General features: G+C 34.4%; 1 protein-coding gene across 5 annotated transcripts in view; it reads right to left on the reverse strand.

Moving 5' to 3' along the window:
- Positions 1-16,318, reverse strand: part of MLLT6 (MLLT6, PHD finger containing) — a 108,101-nt gene that overhangs the window by 74,630 nt on the left and 17,153 nt on the right. For all 5 annotated transcript variants that reach the window (XR_003375047.2, XM_026710839.2, XM_026710836.2 and 2 more), the window contains exons 3-6: positions 8,644-8,698; positions 7,060-7,169; positions 5,875-5,978; positions 4,314-4,407 (exon numbers count right to left, since the gene is read on the reverse strand). Coding sequence is in view for 4 of the 5 variants with exons in the window: in XM_026710839.2 (XP_026566624.1) it covers positions 4,314-4,407; positions 5,875-5,978; positions 7,060-7,169; positions 8,644-8,698 (363 nt within the window). In the remaining variant the exon portion in view is untranslated. The remainder of the gene's footprint in view (positions 1-4,313; positions 4,408-5,874; positions 5,979-7,059; positions 7,170-8,643; positions 8,699-16,318) is intronic.

Consider the following 16,318-nt stretch of genomic DNA (forward strand, 5'->3'; position numbering starts at 1 on the left):
GAATATGTTAGTAAGACAAAAGGAAGAATTGGCAGATGTTTTGAAAATCCAGGTCACAAATAAGGTTAAGTATTTGGGGATATACTTGACAGCAAGATGCAGTACACTTAAAGAGAATAACTATCTTAAACTCAAACAACAGATTGTGGCAGATTTGGCAAAATGGGAAAATTTACAATTATCTCTAATAGGGAGAATATCAACAATTAACCTGAATATATTACCTAGAATTTTATATTTGTTCCAGACAATTCTAATTAAATTAGGGAAAGATTATTTTGAAGATTTATATAAAATAGTGTTGAAGAATATTTGGCAGGGAAAGAAAGCGAGAATAAAATTAAAACTGTTACAAGATGCTAGAACAAGAGGAGGATTTGTGGCCTGCCTAATTGGGAGTTATATTATCAGGCAACAAATTCGATGTGGGTTAAGGAATGGATAACATTAAGAAATGCTAGATTATTGACAATAGATTTGTTGTTGGGATGGCATACCTTCTTATGATACAAGGGAATTAAAACACAATGGTATTTTAGAAGACACTATATGAGAGGCTTTGTTATTAAATTGGGAGAACACTAAAAAGCAACACTATTTAAAAATCTCAGTCTGGTTATCGACTATTGAAGCTTTTTTATATTCAATAACATATAAAAAGTTAGATATGGTGAAATATTGAATGAAAAGGGTGAACTCTGCAAGAACTAGAAGAACAAGGTATGGTTTTCATATGTGCAAATATACTCTAGATATGACAAAGATCTTAAAACAGAAGGTTTTTTGATAAAATGACTGATTTAGATAAAATTTTGACAGGTATTGATAAAAAGGTGATTAAAAAACTATATGGACATTTATTAGAGGTTAAGCTAGAAGAACAAGTTAAAGAAACAATGATTGCTTGGGGGGGGAAATTTGGACATGGGATTGATTTAGAAAAATGGCAAAAACTGCGGTCTCAAAATTATAAAATGACAATGTCAACAGCATATAAAGAAAATTTGTATAAGAAGTTTTACAGGTGGCACTTACCCCCGACGAGAATAGCAAGAATGTTTAAGAATAAATCTGAAAAATGTTGGAAATGTCATCAGATACTGGGTTCATATTACCATATCTGGTGGATATGTGCAGAAGCTAAAAGATATTGGACTAAAATCCACATATGGTTGGAAAAAATGACAAAGAAACATGTAGACTTTAAACCAGAGATATTTTTATTGGGGATCTTACCGGAAATATACAGTAGGGAATTGAAATATTTGATTGTAAATGTATTAACAGCGGCTAGGATTGTATTTGCTAAAAATAGGAAAAATAAGAAAATGCCAATGTAGGAAGAAGTTATTAAGAAAATAATGGAATGTGCTGAAATGAGTAAATTGACATTTGAAATTAGAGAACAGGAAGATAAACAATTTTATAAGATATGGGATTTATTTTATCAATGGTTAGAAAATAAAATATGGTAATGAAATATGTAGAATATTACAATATAAGGAGAATAGAATTATACAGAATATAAAGATGTATTATTATTGGATGGATTTAGGATGATACTATGAATTGTTATATTATAAATTAATTTAAAATTTAGAATATCTCGCATAACATGAAGGAATAATAGTTTAGTCAAATAAATGATTAACAGTTGATAATAAAGTATAGATATATATTTGATTGATAATATGAGAATCTATACAAACAATTGTAAGCGAGGACTATGGAGAAGATGCACAAAAAAATTGTAACCAACCAACACACTGTATGTACATAATTGGAAGATGGTTTTATGTTTTATGTTCTGTTTGTGTATGTTTGTCTAAAAATAAAAAATTCTATAAAAAATAAAATTCAAGTTAATATCTGAAACATTACTTCAGAGGATATCCACAATAGTGCACTTGATAATGTGTAATGAAGGGCAGAATATTTCGTTTCAAAGAAGATATTTGGGCTATTTGGTATGCCCTGAGTATTGGTCTCTCTCTGAGACCCTTGTATATGAACCACCCAAAAAGCAAAGTCATCCCAGCATTGTCTGGACTGATTCTGTGGTAGAAGATCAAATTTATTTCTGTCTATAAATGTTTTACTTATTTACTTTAAGGTAATCAGCATCTGCCTATGTAGAATGCAGGACAGAACTAAAAGTTGAGACATTTCTTTGGGACAGGAAGCCATTCTCTGAATCAAGCATTCAACGTCTTTGCACTAGAAGCCACATTAACACCAGAGCAGAGTAATCTTTATGGTCAGTTATGGAATATTCTTGGGGCAATGAGATCATGCCAAACTTTATCCCTGAAACATTAATTTTCTAGATATAGGGATTTGATAATTTTCTTGATGTAGAAAGACACGGCATTGGCATCATGTAAAGAACTTCCAAAAATTCTTTGGGCTCTCAAATAAACTGGAGACATTCCTTCAACTTTTGGCATGATACAACAACTGTTTTCTAAGTATAAAGTTCAAGTAATGAACAGATAAACCCCTTTACAAATGTTCAGGGAAGACTGCATGTTCTCCTTCCTGCCTGGTCATTTCTGGAAGTTTCATGAGGAACCAAAAAAGTAGCAATATATATCTGGCAAGAATAGATTTGGAATAGGCAACACACTTAGCTTTATAGACCAGATATCATAATTCTGCTTATACAAACATAAAACAATATCATATTCTATTTCTAGAGGAAAGCTAATTTCATGACAAGAAAAAATGGGGGAGAGGAAATTGGGATTAAGAGCAAACAGATTCTTACATGATGACTTTTATCCCAACTTTCTTCATATACAAGAATGAACCAGAAAAGAAAAATGGTGAAACAAATTTTAGAGAAAGGGAGATGGTGCTTTCTTGTTTTCTCATGCCTTTTTAGTAGTGTTTTAATCTCATTTTTTAAAAATCTTTGTATGAAAGGATTCAACTAATGCTGAAAGAAATTGCTGTTACTGAGCAGGATTTAATTTCTTATCAATATTTCTTATTAATATGCTGTTTTACCTTTAAAATGATATTCTTATGCAATTTAGCCTATATAATCCCTTATTCATGAACCTGGCAGATACAAGTAAACTAATATGGCAGGATTAATATGGCTGCACCATTAGGTTTTATTTTGGTCCCTATTTTCTGAGAAATCTTCAGTTAAGCTATGCTATTAAAATGTTAAAAATAACAGGAAAAAACAACAACATTAAATGACTAGGGAAGCAGATTGATGGCTAAAGAAAAAATGGATTAATGTTATTCCAAAAAATGGATTAATGTTATTGGCTGCTTATCTTGTCCACAAAAGAAATAGTTTTAACATTTAGAAGAACAATGTTAGTGCTCCTAAATATGTAGCAGAAGGAAGATCTATAAATAATTTGCAAAAAAAAAAAAAAACCCTAGGATACAGCATTCTCTTCCTGTTTTTAAATTAGGTTATATGATTACCTAGGTTAAGACGACACTCTCACTTAAGATGGGGCTCAATGGAAGAAGCAGGCATTAATGCTGGAGAATGATGAAAATCCTTCATGTAGGTGATGGGTTTTTTTTAAAAAAAGTTTTATCTAATACTTTCAGTACTGCAGGTTTTCAAAACCAAAATGCATTAGCAAAAGGAATGTATAATTGCAGTCACTGGAAGAAAAACCTCTCTTAAATCACTATCATCTTACTAAAATCGACTGTTTACTTTCAATAGCCAGTATTTTTTAGGATTTTATCTTGGTTAAGATGTTTTGATACAGATGTACAACCCAAGATCCAGTTTCAGGCACCATTTCCAACTGTTAGATTTGTCCCTCTGAACCTATGCAAAAGTTGCCATAGAAGTGTTGTTTTTAATGTAACAGAACCTGAATATGATTCAGTATATGTGCTGTAATTGTATCAACTGCATTTCATATACTTATAAATTTAATTAAAATATTAAATAATTTTTGTTCTCTCTGCATACTTCTTTAACCTGCATCACTTATAAACAGTGCAGCCTTCAAGATGCCTCTCAAAAACCAAAGGGAATGTTTGACTTGGAAGAAATTGTGCATACCTGTTTTAATAATGTTAATCTCTCTGTAATATCCACAATGTTTCCTCCTACATATTCAGCCATATTGGTTTCCTTTCTTGAAACTGACCTTTGAACTTTCTATGATTTAAACTTCTGATCTTAGTGACCAATAGTTGGGAAAGGATCATTACCCAGGAATAAAGTACAATGAAAACTCCCCGGGCTTATTATATCCGTAACTTCTGTTCGACCTTGGTAACTATCTACATTTTATTTACGATTATAACAAGAAGTAATGACTCACCATTTTATTGAAATGGTACTTGCAATAGCCACAGTATTTCACATTATCAACTTCCAAGACTTCTTCTTCACACAAAAGTCCAGCCATTTGAGCACTGAAATATGGAAGTGAACTGATGTAAACTGAGCCCTGGGGCATCCCAATCAAACTAGGTTTTGATTTCCCTAACTCACTAATTCAACTTTCTTGATCTTTTAAAGAATTTATATAAATAGAAGAAATAATTTACTCCAAACACTTTCTCACACCTGCTTTAATAACAAACCATCAGCCCTGACATGGTTATAGGACAAACTGCTAAAAAATAATACATAGATCTCCTTGCTCCTCTTGTCTTGGTGACTGCCAACTCACATTCTGATTTGTAAATGAAAATCTGAGACTTGCAGTACTGCCTTACTTTCTTTGTTTGCATACAGACATCCAAAATTTTATGTAATGACTGATAACATTAGAGAGGAGATACAATCTACTCAAATTGCCATCAGATAGTACATGCTGGTGGAGTATAATGCTTTAATAAATAAATAAATTAGCAATGAAGAGATTTATTTTGTTTGTTAACAGGTAATGATATTTTCCTTGCTAATGTTGATGCAAAAAACCAACAATGGATATGGCAAGCAAAAGAAGATTCAATTTTTAAATTGACCAAACTGACCTCTGTTCTGAAAAGTGGAGCTAATCCACTCTTTCAAAAAATAAAAATAAAAAGGAGGAACAAAACCTAGAAGGGTTATATATATATTTCTGTTGAACCTTGTCCTTCATCAGAAGATTATTAATGTATGCCTTTTCTGTCCTGCAATCTATTTCTTTGCTGAACAAGAAATCTGTTAATGAACTTAGGTTAGGAATGTGGGCCTCATATAAAAAAGGAAGGACAGGATAAGCTTTAGAAAAGCGAAATTGAAAGCAAGGGCAGGATGCATATCTCCCCTTTTGCCTTTCGTTGATTTCCCAGAAGTCTCCTTCTTGGTCATTTTCCTAACTCATATTTATGCCAACTAGGTAAGAAATGGGGTGCAGTAGTGAAACAGTCAAGCAGCATTAAATATTCTTCTGCTTTATTGTTTCCCTTAGGAAGGTTTTCCCTGCCCTTTTCCCCACCCTAGTTCTTTTAAAAAAAAAACTACTTAATTTTTTTTTTTCATATTTGGTGCAAAGACAAAAGATGTGTTATTTAAAAAGAAAGACTAAGAATAATCAAAATGATGGCCACCCCAATCTCAGATTTGAAATGAAAATGGAGAGTTTTGATTTTCATTGGGTGAATAACAGGATGTAGGGAGGGTAGGTTGGTGGGAAATGGATACAACAATTTCCTCCATTAAAAGCAATCTTTTAAAGATAACTGAAGAGGAGAAATAAGCCAGAATGAAAACATTCATAAAAACTTTTAAATTCCAGGAAGAAGCTACAACCAATCAGAGGAATTCTTCACTCTTACTAGCTAATAGTATTTCATTGATAAATAAAAGTGACAGAAGAAACTGAAAGGTTGGGGAACAGAAATTGGGGAGGAAGAAAGTGATTTTGAAATATATACTTATGGACTCACCAAGTAACATGGAAGGCTTGCCGACAACCATGACGATTGCAAGTCATGCAGGCTCCAGAAGCCGCTTTGCTCTCCCTGCCCTGTTCTTCACAGATGTAACAAGTCTGCAACAAAAACAATAGAACTTCATTTGATTTTCTAATATGCCTCTCGATGGAGATCCCAAAATGCAAATTTAAGAATGACATTGTTTGATGATAAATAATAACTTGTGACAGCATATGATAGTTTGATGCCCTTCAAATATAGGGGCCACAGAATTCATAGCCAATCAATATGATCTCTGAAAAGAGCCTGAGAACTTAGCCTAAGAACATAAGATCATCAGATAGTAAGATATGTATTATGGTGGAACAGTCTACAGAGGTTTGGTTCTGCATCTCTGGAGATTTTTAAGAAGCAAATAGCTCAAGGATGATTTAATTAATTTTCTTTTCTCTCTCTCTCTCTCTCTCTCTCTCTCTCTCTCTCTCTCTCTCTCTCTCTGGTGGTCCTTTCAAATTAAACAATTCTGTAAGCAAGATGCAATTGTATCTCTGTGTGTTTGTATTTGCTTGTGTGTGAAAGAGAGAGAGAATATTATTCTAAGCACATGGGAATACTATCTTGTTGGTATGTCTATGTTTGTAAGGGGAAGACTTAAAACTTCCACTGCTATGTTTCAAATTTGTTGTTCCTTATATTTTCTTTATGAAATTATTAAAGAGAAAGAAACACTTAAAAAGGTTTTTAAAAAGTTTGCAATAGAATGGGAAGCCATAACATTTTGTTAAATTACTTGGCCAGTCTTGTCTGGGTTTGAAAGCTAAGCAGAGTTGAGCCTATATAGTGCTAAAATGGTAAACTATTAGAAGCTACCAGATTTGTATTTTAGGAGACTGGGAAATTGGTAAAATAACCCAGAAGGAAGCACTGAGAAACCACGTTTCTTCTATGACCCAGAAAATTCATGGATGTTTCCATATGGTCACAATTAGTTGACACCATAAGGAGAAATCTCTACTCATTTTTACTGAAACAGGATTGGGCACCCACACTTTAAAAAAAAACAGTAATGCAAACAAAAGACAGGGAAACTGCATGCTCTAGTATTTAATTTAATGTGTGATATAATTTAATGTGTGACCTGGCCCCAAGGCTTCAAAATAGAAATGGGTTAGCTAAGTTGTGATAGATCTCCTTTACCTTGTTGAAGCGGTCATGGGGCACATACTGGAGGACAATGGGCTCCATAGTGAGAACATTCGCAAACTGCACCTCAGGGATATACAGAGCACAGACAACATGGGCCCAGCCTGGATGCCGGAAGGACAAAAATGATATGGAGAAAATAAGGAATATATCAGAAAAAAAGCATAAATCAAACCATAATTGGTTTCTGTGGGGGATAAAGCTTTTATGGTCTGATTTTAACTGAGGTAATAAAACTACATTTTTCAGACCACAAGCAAGGCCTTTAATGAACCATTGTTCCTCCAAACATAGCCAATTATCTCTATAGAGAGAAGACAAGATTGGGGGAAAGACTTCTAGGTGTTTTCCCATATGCTAATTATTGGTGCAGAGGGTATTTTCTTTCTAAGAGAAAAAGATACAGCCAAAATCTAGTTCAAAATATATAATCCTATCAAGGGAGAAGACTGGGATTTTGAATTTGACCATCACCAGTCTGCACCTGGAGACTCAACAAATAAACAGATAATATGATTGAAGTATTTTCTCCAATTTTGTGAGAAGTACTGTATTTCTATTCAAATATGCATTCATAGCTGTAGATGCCTAAACTATAGTTCCAGCAACAAGCAATTGATGATGATATAAAAACTTGAATGCAAGAATTTTTTGGTAATATACAAGATTTATTGTCACAGTGAAAACGACATCTTTGTTGATTCCTCTCAAAGATTCCAGAGTAGCCATAATTTCTTACTCGAACTTCCAAGTTTCATTTATTCACAGTTCTAAGGGAGCCTTGATTAATCTAAACACTTCCTGAAAAAATGGCATCGGGTGAACCAAAAATATACTCATTATTATTTGTAATGGTGATCAAGTGAGACATAACTCCTTAAGTTCTGGAGATGGAGTCAGGAAGTGTCAGTACTGTCATTTCATAATAAAGGAGTTGGCAAGCATTTGGAATAATTGCTGCAACAAACATAAAACCTTTGTTACAGGCACTGCATTGACTGCCAATAGGCTTCCAGGTACAAATTCAAATTGCTGGTTTTGACCAAAAATAATTTGATTCTCAGGTACCTGCAGGATAGTCAACTTCAAGACTGTATCTTTCTTAATGTTGTGTCCTTTTCTCTTGGGAAATTTTGGAAAGAGTGAGAAATGTTTTTCAGGAACTGCATTCACCTTTTGGAAAATCTTTGCCTTAGAGAGCTGGACAGTAACTCTGCCTATGAGTCTCAGAAATCTAAAAAGTGGAACTATTCTGAAAGGCACCGGATGATTGAAATCCAATCATGATATGTCTCTTAATACTGATCTTAATAGTTCTGCTGAATTTTAATTCTTTGGCTTATTCTTTTGTGTGTGTCTATTTTTACTTATAGTAATCGAATTTATATCAATGTCCATCTTACAGACAAAAGACCTTTATCACTGTGCTACCATTTTGACCTTGATTTTAAGCCCACATGCCATTGTGCTCATGATATGCGGCAGAAGGAAAAGATGTAAAAAGGAGCTCAAAAGCAAATATTCCTTGTTAGATTGAGAAATGGTATCTGGACTGCCCTGGTATCTTCAAAAGCTCACCTCCACTATCAGTCCGTTTCAGTGCTCCATCTTTATGAGGACATAGCTCACACCTCTGTACATTAAAACAAAAAACAAAAAGACCCAAGGTTAGGAGTGATACAGTACTTTCAGTGTTCCAGAAAATTACAGTTCTCATTATTCTTAATCAGATAGAAGAACATCCAAAGTTCTTCTTTGGGGCAGCTCTTAGTTCTATAAAACTAAATTAAAGTATATTTTAAATCACACATTTTAGAGAAAATTTGCTGGAAATTTACATTTAAATGTATTATAAAATCTAGAGACCAACTTAGAAATCAAACAGATTTTAAAATAAAGAAATACGAATAAGATAGTGCTTGGAAAAAATCTTATTTTCAGCACTGTGACAGGTTGATCTTCAACTAGGAAAGTTATGGATAATTTTTTTTTTTTTAGCCATACTCTACTCCTTAACTCACAATGTGGCCCTAAAAACGTCAAGCAAACTATCTAAACCCAAACATCTTCTTATTTTGCTAATTCTGCAATATTTTAGTTTGGCTCATTTAACACAAGTATTAATTGAACAAGGATCAATGTAAGGCAAATAAATTTACTCCTTGAATTGTTGTTCCAGAATTTCTGTTCCCTTATCTTAGCCACAATGGAGAGTTATCTGATTTCGCATATATGGATTCCTTGCCCCAAAAGGAAAAAGGCTATAGGAAAAGTGTCAGGTTTAGACGGGCATCACAAGCCTGTATACACATTGGAGGAAGAGCCATGGAACAAATGAGAGATAGATTTTGGGGGTAGAATGATTTTTGAGGAATTGGATTTAGAAAGTTAGGCCTGTTTCTCACAAGGATGTGCATGTCTCTTTGAGAGACAAATGAAAAAAAAAAAGAGGAACAAGAGTCAGGGGTCAGTTTATGGCAGTTGGCCTCACATCAGGAAATTTGCAAACATGAAATACTCTGCCAGACAGCCAGACAACTCGCTCATCTATTCCTTGCTTAAACAAGATTATAAAAATATCCATGAATATCCTCACCTTGCCCAGAAGTGCCCTGGGGTCAATTCAGCTCCCAAGGACAGAAGACAATTATTTTACAAAGCAAACTGAGCTTACTTTATCTAATGGAGCCAAATTCTTTGGGAAGACAATGAAGAATGAGAGTTCCTACAATTCCTAAAAGCAGCAGCATCTTGTTAGTACCATTTAATAATGCCTTAGTAAGACAACACTTAGAATACTGCATCCACTTCTGATCATCACACTATAAAAAATAAGTTGACACTTTAGAAAGAGTGCAGAGAAAACAACAAATATGATTAGGGGACTGGAGGCTAACACATACGAAGAACGGTTTCAGGAATTGAATATGTCTAGTCTAATAAAAAGAAGAACTAGGAGTGACATGATAGCAATACTGTATTCCAATATTTGAGGGGTTGCCAAAAAGAAGAGGGGGGTCAACTTATTATCCAAAGCACCTAAAGGCAAAACAAGAAGTGATGGATAGAAACTTATCAAGGAGAGAATCAACCTAGAACTAAGGAGAAATTTCCTGAGAGTTAGAACAATTAATTAGGAGAATTATTTGCCTCAAGAGGTTGTGAGTACTCCAACACTGGAGGTTTTTACGAAGAGACTGGACACCATTTATCTCAAATGGTATAAGGTTTCCTGCTTGAATATGAGGTTGGTCTAGAAGATTTCCAACTCTTTTATTTTTCAACTCTTTTATTCTGTTAATCTGTAATCTTGGATTTATTATATCTGGAAAGTACAATCTTTGACATTTGGGATCCAGCTATAGACATTCAGAAGTAAGCATCATTTCCCTAAGCATTTGTGCCCATATTATTACTTCATACATGTTACTCTGCTTTAGCCAGCAAAACAGAAGCTGAGGGGTGATTCTTCCAGCAAAAATATATTTGAACTTAATTCAAGGTTCTCTGTGGCTAATAAACAGTTAGTATTGCCTGAGCATGTAGGACACAAATTGACTGTGCTGATTTGGAAAATGAACATGGGTGTTGCTTCAATGGGAATGAGCAAATATGGATTAAAGTTAACTCAGACAGTGCTGATGCACTCTACCCTCTTTTCCTGCTCTTTCTCTGAAAAAAACAACAACAGCCAAACATTCCTGAAAACAGAGATAAAGAACCATTTCAAAGGGAAATACTATTTCTAAGTAAAGTTTGTTTAGTGCAGAAAGCACAAAATGAATGAAGGAAGGAAATGAATTAAGACAAATCCCTATATTATATTTTACACAATACTGGGGACATACATATATACATACACACAAACACACACACAAACCATACTGATTTATAGTACAGGTAATCCTTATTTAGTGACTCCCTCATTTAGCAACAATTTACAAGAGCACACAATAGATACAAACTCAAGGTAAACCGCACCAAACTTGATTGCAGGAAATACGACTTCAGCAACAGAGTGGTCAATGTCTAGAATACTCTACCTGACTCTGTGGTTTCTTCCCCAAACCCCAAAAACTTTAACCCTAGACTGTCTACTATTGACCTCACCCCTTTCCTAAGAGGTCTGTAGGGGGTGTGCATAAGCGCACCAATGTGTCTACTGCCCCTGTCCTATTGTTTCTTTTTATTTTTCTTATATGTATCCATTTCATGTATTCATTACTATGTTTATACTTATACCTATTATCTTATAAGAAATAACAAATCAAATAAATAAAAATAAATAAAATAAACTTTGTAACCAGTCCTCATATTTGCGACCTTTACAGATGTGTAAAGCAGAGGAAAGGTGAGATAAAATCATAAGCATAATCAGTTTCACTTGGTGACTCTGAGTTGCTGATCCAATTGTGGTCAGTAAACAAGGATCGCCTGTGCTTGTTTTATATAGAATCTGATAACCAGAAGTAACTGCTGCAACCCTAGGATGCGATAAGGGTTTTTCAATAATACAACACTAGGATTCTGCAAGAACTTGATGAAATTTCATGATAGGTTAAGGGCAAATAAATAAGACTTCTCAAACATGGTTAATTTTCTATCAGTAAAGTTCTACTCTTTATTAGGGATTCCAGGATTTATTTTCAATTAATGTTTCATTGCTGAAGAAAAAACCTCTGCCCTAATGGACTACATTTATTTTGAAATTGTATTCCTGTTATGAAACAAACAGTAAAATGCCTTGTTTTATTTGGTTATCTGACTATCTTTGTAAAATAAAATTTATAAGTTGTTTCCATGAGTTTGTTTTGTAATGCCTTTGATAAAGGATTTTATCTGAAAAAACCTAGCTTATAACATATACACACATTTTCACTAGCACCTAGAGTATTTTCTTTTTCTTTGAAGTTTGCATTGTGCAAACATTCAGCTTATATCATGGAATTTTATTTGTGTGCATATCTGGAGGAAGGGGCAAAATCCAAAGAATGTCAGTTTCCAGTTGCAACCTTATAGTGGTTGACTTTTTTCTTTTTCTCTTCTTTGTACCAAATAAGCTCTGTTAACTGAGGAAAGATAAAATAACTGCATAGTTCATGTAATCTCCCTTAGTTATAAGCTATTTTTTGAAACAGCTTACAGTTAATATCTCAGTTTGGTAAAAGACAGAAAAGCTGCATTTAAATAATTTATAAATGATTTTTATACCAATTATTATAAATAAACAAAAACAGCGAAGTCCACATTCTGGATAGAGAGCACCATTGGTTTAAAGGAGGGTAAAAGAGGCCATTTATGTTAACATTGAGCAGCACTCTCTCAAAAGAAGGGAAGAGATAAGGCACTACCTATCTCCTGTCTACAACTCAGTCCTTTCAGCATTTCGAAGATTTCACCCCCATTTACACAGGTAACAATACAGGTGGTCCTTAGGGCACAGATAAAACTCAAGGGTCCCCAAAAATTCTCAGGGAAAGTGCTAAGGACCAGATGAATGCAAAGAAATATGATCCTACCAACCCCCTCTCCCCATCCTGTCAGAATTAATCCTTCCATCGCCTCCCACCAGAATCAGTGAAGCTTCTTGGATGAGAAATAAAACTTCTTCTTCCTCAAGGGAAAAAACAGCCCAGTTGTCTTTTGAAAAAGCACATTTGATACAACTATGACCTGGATATGATTCTAATCTAAAGAAATGAAAGTATTTCAGCATAATTAAAAATCCCACACTCAGATCAGGACATAATCTGATTGGTTTCTATTCTGTTACTTCAAAAAAGGCTGAGAGGCCATATCAAAAATATTAATTTCTGCACAAGAAAACATACAACATTTTTGCCTTTCAAGTTTTGTCATAGCTTACATAAAGTAGCAGACTGGATGCTTATCGCCTGAGCCAATAATTATGAATTATTTTGCCATAGGTGTCTATATATTCTTCATACTTAAATAGTTTGGTTCCCAAAGAAATCTGACAGATGTTTTCATGTCTGATTGCCTTTTATTATGCATTATTGTTGGCTTACTTTAGTTCTACATAGAAACCTTATCGCCACAATTCAGTAAGTGGATTTAATAGAAGCTGTTGAAATAGTTACTGCTTCTTTGCTTTCTTTACTGGAGCAGCAAAACTGGTTTTATAGTTGGCACTTAGAATATTACCAGTAGCGGTGTCTACCTTGTTACTATCTCATTGTACTTAGGAGGTTGCAATTTGAGCGTTCAAGTAGAAAATTTAGCATAAACATTACCTCCCCCCACCCTTAGTATTATTTCTCCAGGATCATAAATAACTGCCTTTTGTGGTTTCCTATTTTTGCCTTTAGATATTTGCATTTTTAATTGGCAAGTTTAAAGTTTGTTTTAATTCTAATTAATATTTATTTTCTCTTTATTTTTAGGAAGAATTTCCTTTGTCCTCAATCAAACAAGGAGAATGATATATCTTAAAAGGTTATTACTCCAGAACGTAGGCTTAAGATACATAAGGATCTTGACAGATTTGAAAACATTGGGCTCTATCTAACAAAATGAAATTCAATGGTGAAAAAAGCAAGATTTTACATTTAGGCAAGACAAACAAAATGCACAGATACAGTATATGTGATACTTCACTCAACAGTAGTAAGTGTGAGAGGGATCTTGGGAGTCCTGGTGGACAAACATTTAAATATGAGCCAGCAGTGTGCTGTGGCTGCCAGAAAAGCCAACCCAGTTCTAGGCTGCCTAAACAGAGGGATAGAATCAAGATCACATGAAGTGTTAATACCACTTTATAATGCCAATTTTGCATCCAATTTTGGTCGCCACATTGTATAAAAGTTGTTGAGACTCTAGAAAGAGTGCAGAGAAGAGCAACACAGATGATTAGCGGACTGGAGGCTAAAACATATAATGAACGGTTGCAGGAACTGCGTATGTCTAGTCTAGTAAAGAGAAGGACCAGGGGAGACATGATAGCAGTCTTCCAATATCTCAGGGGCTGCCACAAAGAAAAGGAGTCAAGTTATTCTCCAAAGCACCAGAGGGTAGGAGAAGAAGCAATGGGTGGAAACTAATCAAGAAGAGAAGCAACTTAGAACTAAGGAGAAATTTCCTGACAGTTAGAACAAATAATAGTGGAACAACTTGCCTCCAGAAGTTGTAAATGCTCCAACACTGAGTTTTTAAGAAGAGATTGGATAACCATTTGTCTGAAATGGTGTAGGGTTTCTGCATAATCATGGGGTAGGACTAGAAGACCTCCAAGGTCCCTTCCATCTGTGTCATTCTATTCTATTGTAAATCAGACTCCTCATGCAAGAATACTCCTATATATATTATCTTTGACCTAAATATACCAGATTGATGAGAAATTGACTCATTTTTTCTTTTTATTTAGTAATATATATAGTTCATTTCCTGATTGTAAAGGAGGAAGATAACAACTTATATCAAACATACAAACATGGAGAATTTCTCAATGTAACATGACCTCTTTTCTTTACCTATGGTCTCTCCGTTGCCCAAAATGGATCTACTCCAAAGGTAGCTTGTCATTTTTATAAAAGTCTTCCATTCTGAACATGCTCATTAGTTAGGTGAAATACTAGCTACGATAAACAAGAATCCAGGGAGCAGAATTTTCCCCGCATCTATTTCTATTGGAATAGCCAGGGACATATTTAACTTATGAATCCACATAGAAAAGTCTTCCTCCACTGGGAAAATATGCAGTCATTCTTGTAGATATAATGCTAAGAGCATTTCATTTCAACCCTTACAAATGTAGGTAGCAATTACACTCTTGAACTAATATTAAAGGCAATCTTCCTAAGGTTCAGAGTTAGTTCCATCTTGAGTGCTGGTCTAAAGGTACTCCATTTTTTTCTACTTAAGACATATTTACTTCTATTATCTCTCTTAGCTAGGATTACCAGATACTTCATTCCTTTCTCCACTTATTGCTTCTTTCAATTATTTAATTTTCTCAGGCAGAAAGAAAATGAATCAAAATAGCAACACAACAATAAGCCAGAGCAACTAAGCTCCTCTTCCATTTAGCTCACACAAAAAAGCAGATGAGCATCCTACCTCCTCCTTGCTGCACGGCTCCCTATATATTTCTTTATATCCTGAAGTTCTTGGCTTAACTATTGCCATCCTCTTATTCCTTTTCATGATAAAACCCACTTCCTCAGTTATATAGCTCATCAATTTGGGGATTGGTTACTACTTGAATGGGAGATGATCAGGTTTACTAGACTGTACAATAGATTGGGGAGCTCTGAAATTATTCTGTTGGAAGGTCAATTACTTCTTTACTATAGCCCCTCTATTCTAAATTATATTGAGTTTGATTCAAAGGAAGTTTTACAAATGTACCCCTCTCACAAAACAATCTGTCTCATGATCCATCCTTCCTCCCTCCCTCCTCTCTCCCTTCATTCCATTTTAGAGCCATTTTCTGGTCAACACAACTTTGGGCCATTCCTGTCAAGAATCCATGACAATTTCATTATTTGCACAAAATCTATTCATGTTTTGAATCTGGGGAGGACATCATCAGAAGACTTCTGGCTAAGAATGAGATTTGCCCTCTCCCCCAAGCAAAATTGCAGTAGCCAACAAAAGACTAAAAGGAATCAGCTGAGGTTGCTATTTCAGAAGAAACGAATTGTAGAATAATTTCTTAGTTTAGCCAGTAGATGGCAGTGGGTTTATTTGTGTCTTGGGTACTATATAGTCCAGAGTTTCCTGGGCCTTTTGCTCCTTGTTTAACAGTAAACTAATTCTTGTTTACCTTAGTGACTGGGTCTTTTAAAACTTCTATGGAAAATGTTGCTAATGTATCAATATAATATTACTAAAAGTGAGTCATCATGTCCTTTATGACTTTAAAATCAAATTCATTTGAAAAAAAAAATCAAAGTTGCCTCTCATAGCTACAAGATCAGGGGCTGCCTGAAATGCTGGCAAATCTAGAATTGAAAAGATTCTTCGGCATATGTGTGTTTCCTAAGAAAACTATTTCCTAAGAAAAAGCAACTGTTTCCCCCTTTAAACAAATCAAATTAAGTATGTGCATTTCATAAGTGACATTATTTTTACACTAGGAAGCGAATATGACAGAAATGTAGGGGTATAGAACATGGATAGGAGATAGACCTTTTTATGCCCTCTAAGTGGTACATTTAGGTTTAGACCTATCTGAGTGTAAGTGAACTATCTAATAATACAGACATCAGCTATTAAAAATGTTACAGAGGCT

Source organism: Pseudonaja textilis, chromosome Z, assembly GCF_049901715.1.
Source record: "Pseudonaja textilis isolate UNSWEBS1 chromosome Z, rPseTex1.2, whole genome shotgun sequence".
Classification (NCBI taxonomy): domain Eukaryota; kingdom Metazoa; phylum Chordata; class Lepidosauria; order Squamata; family Elapidae; genus Pseudonaja; species Pseudonaja textilis.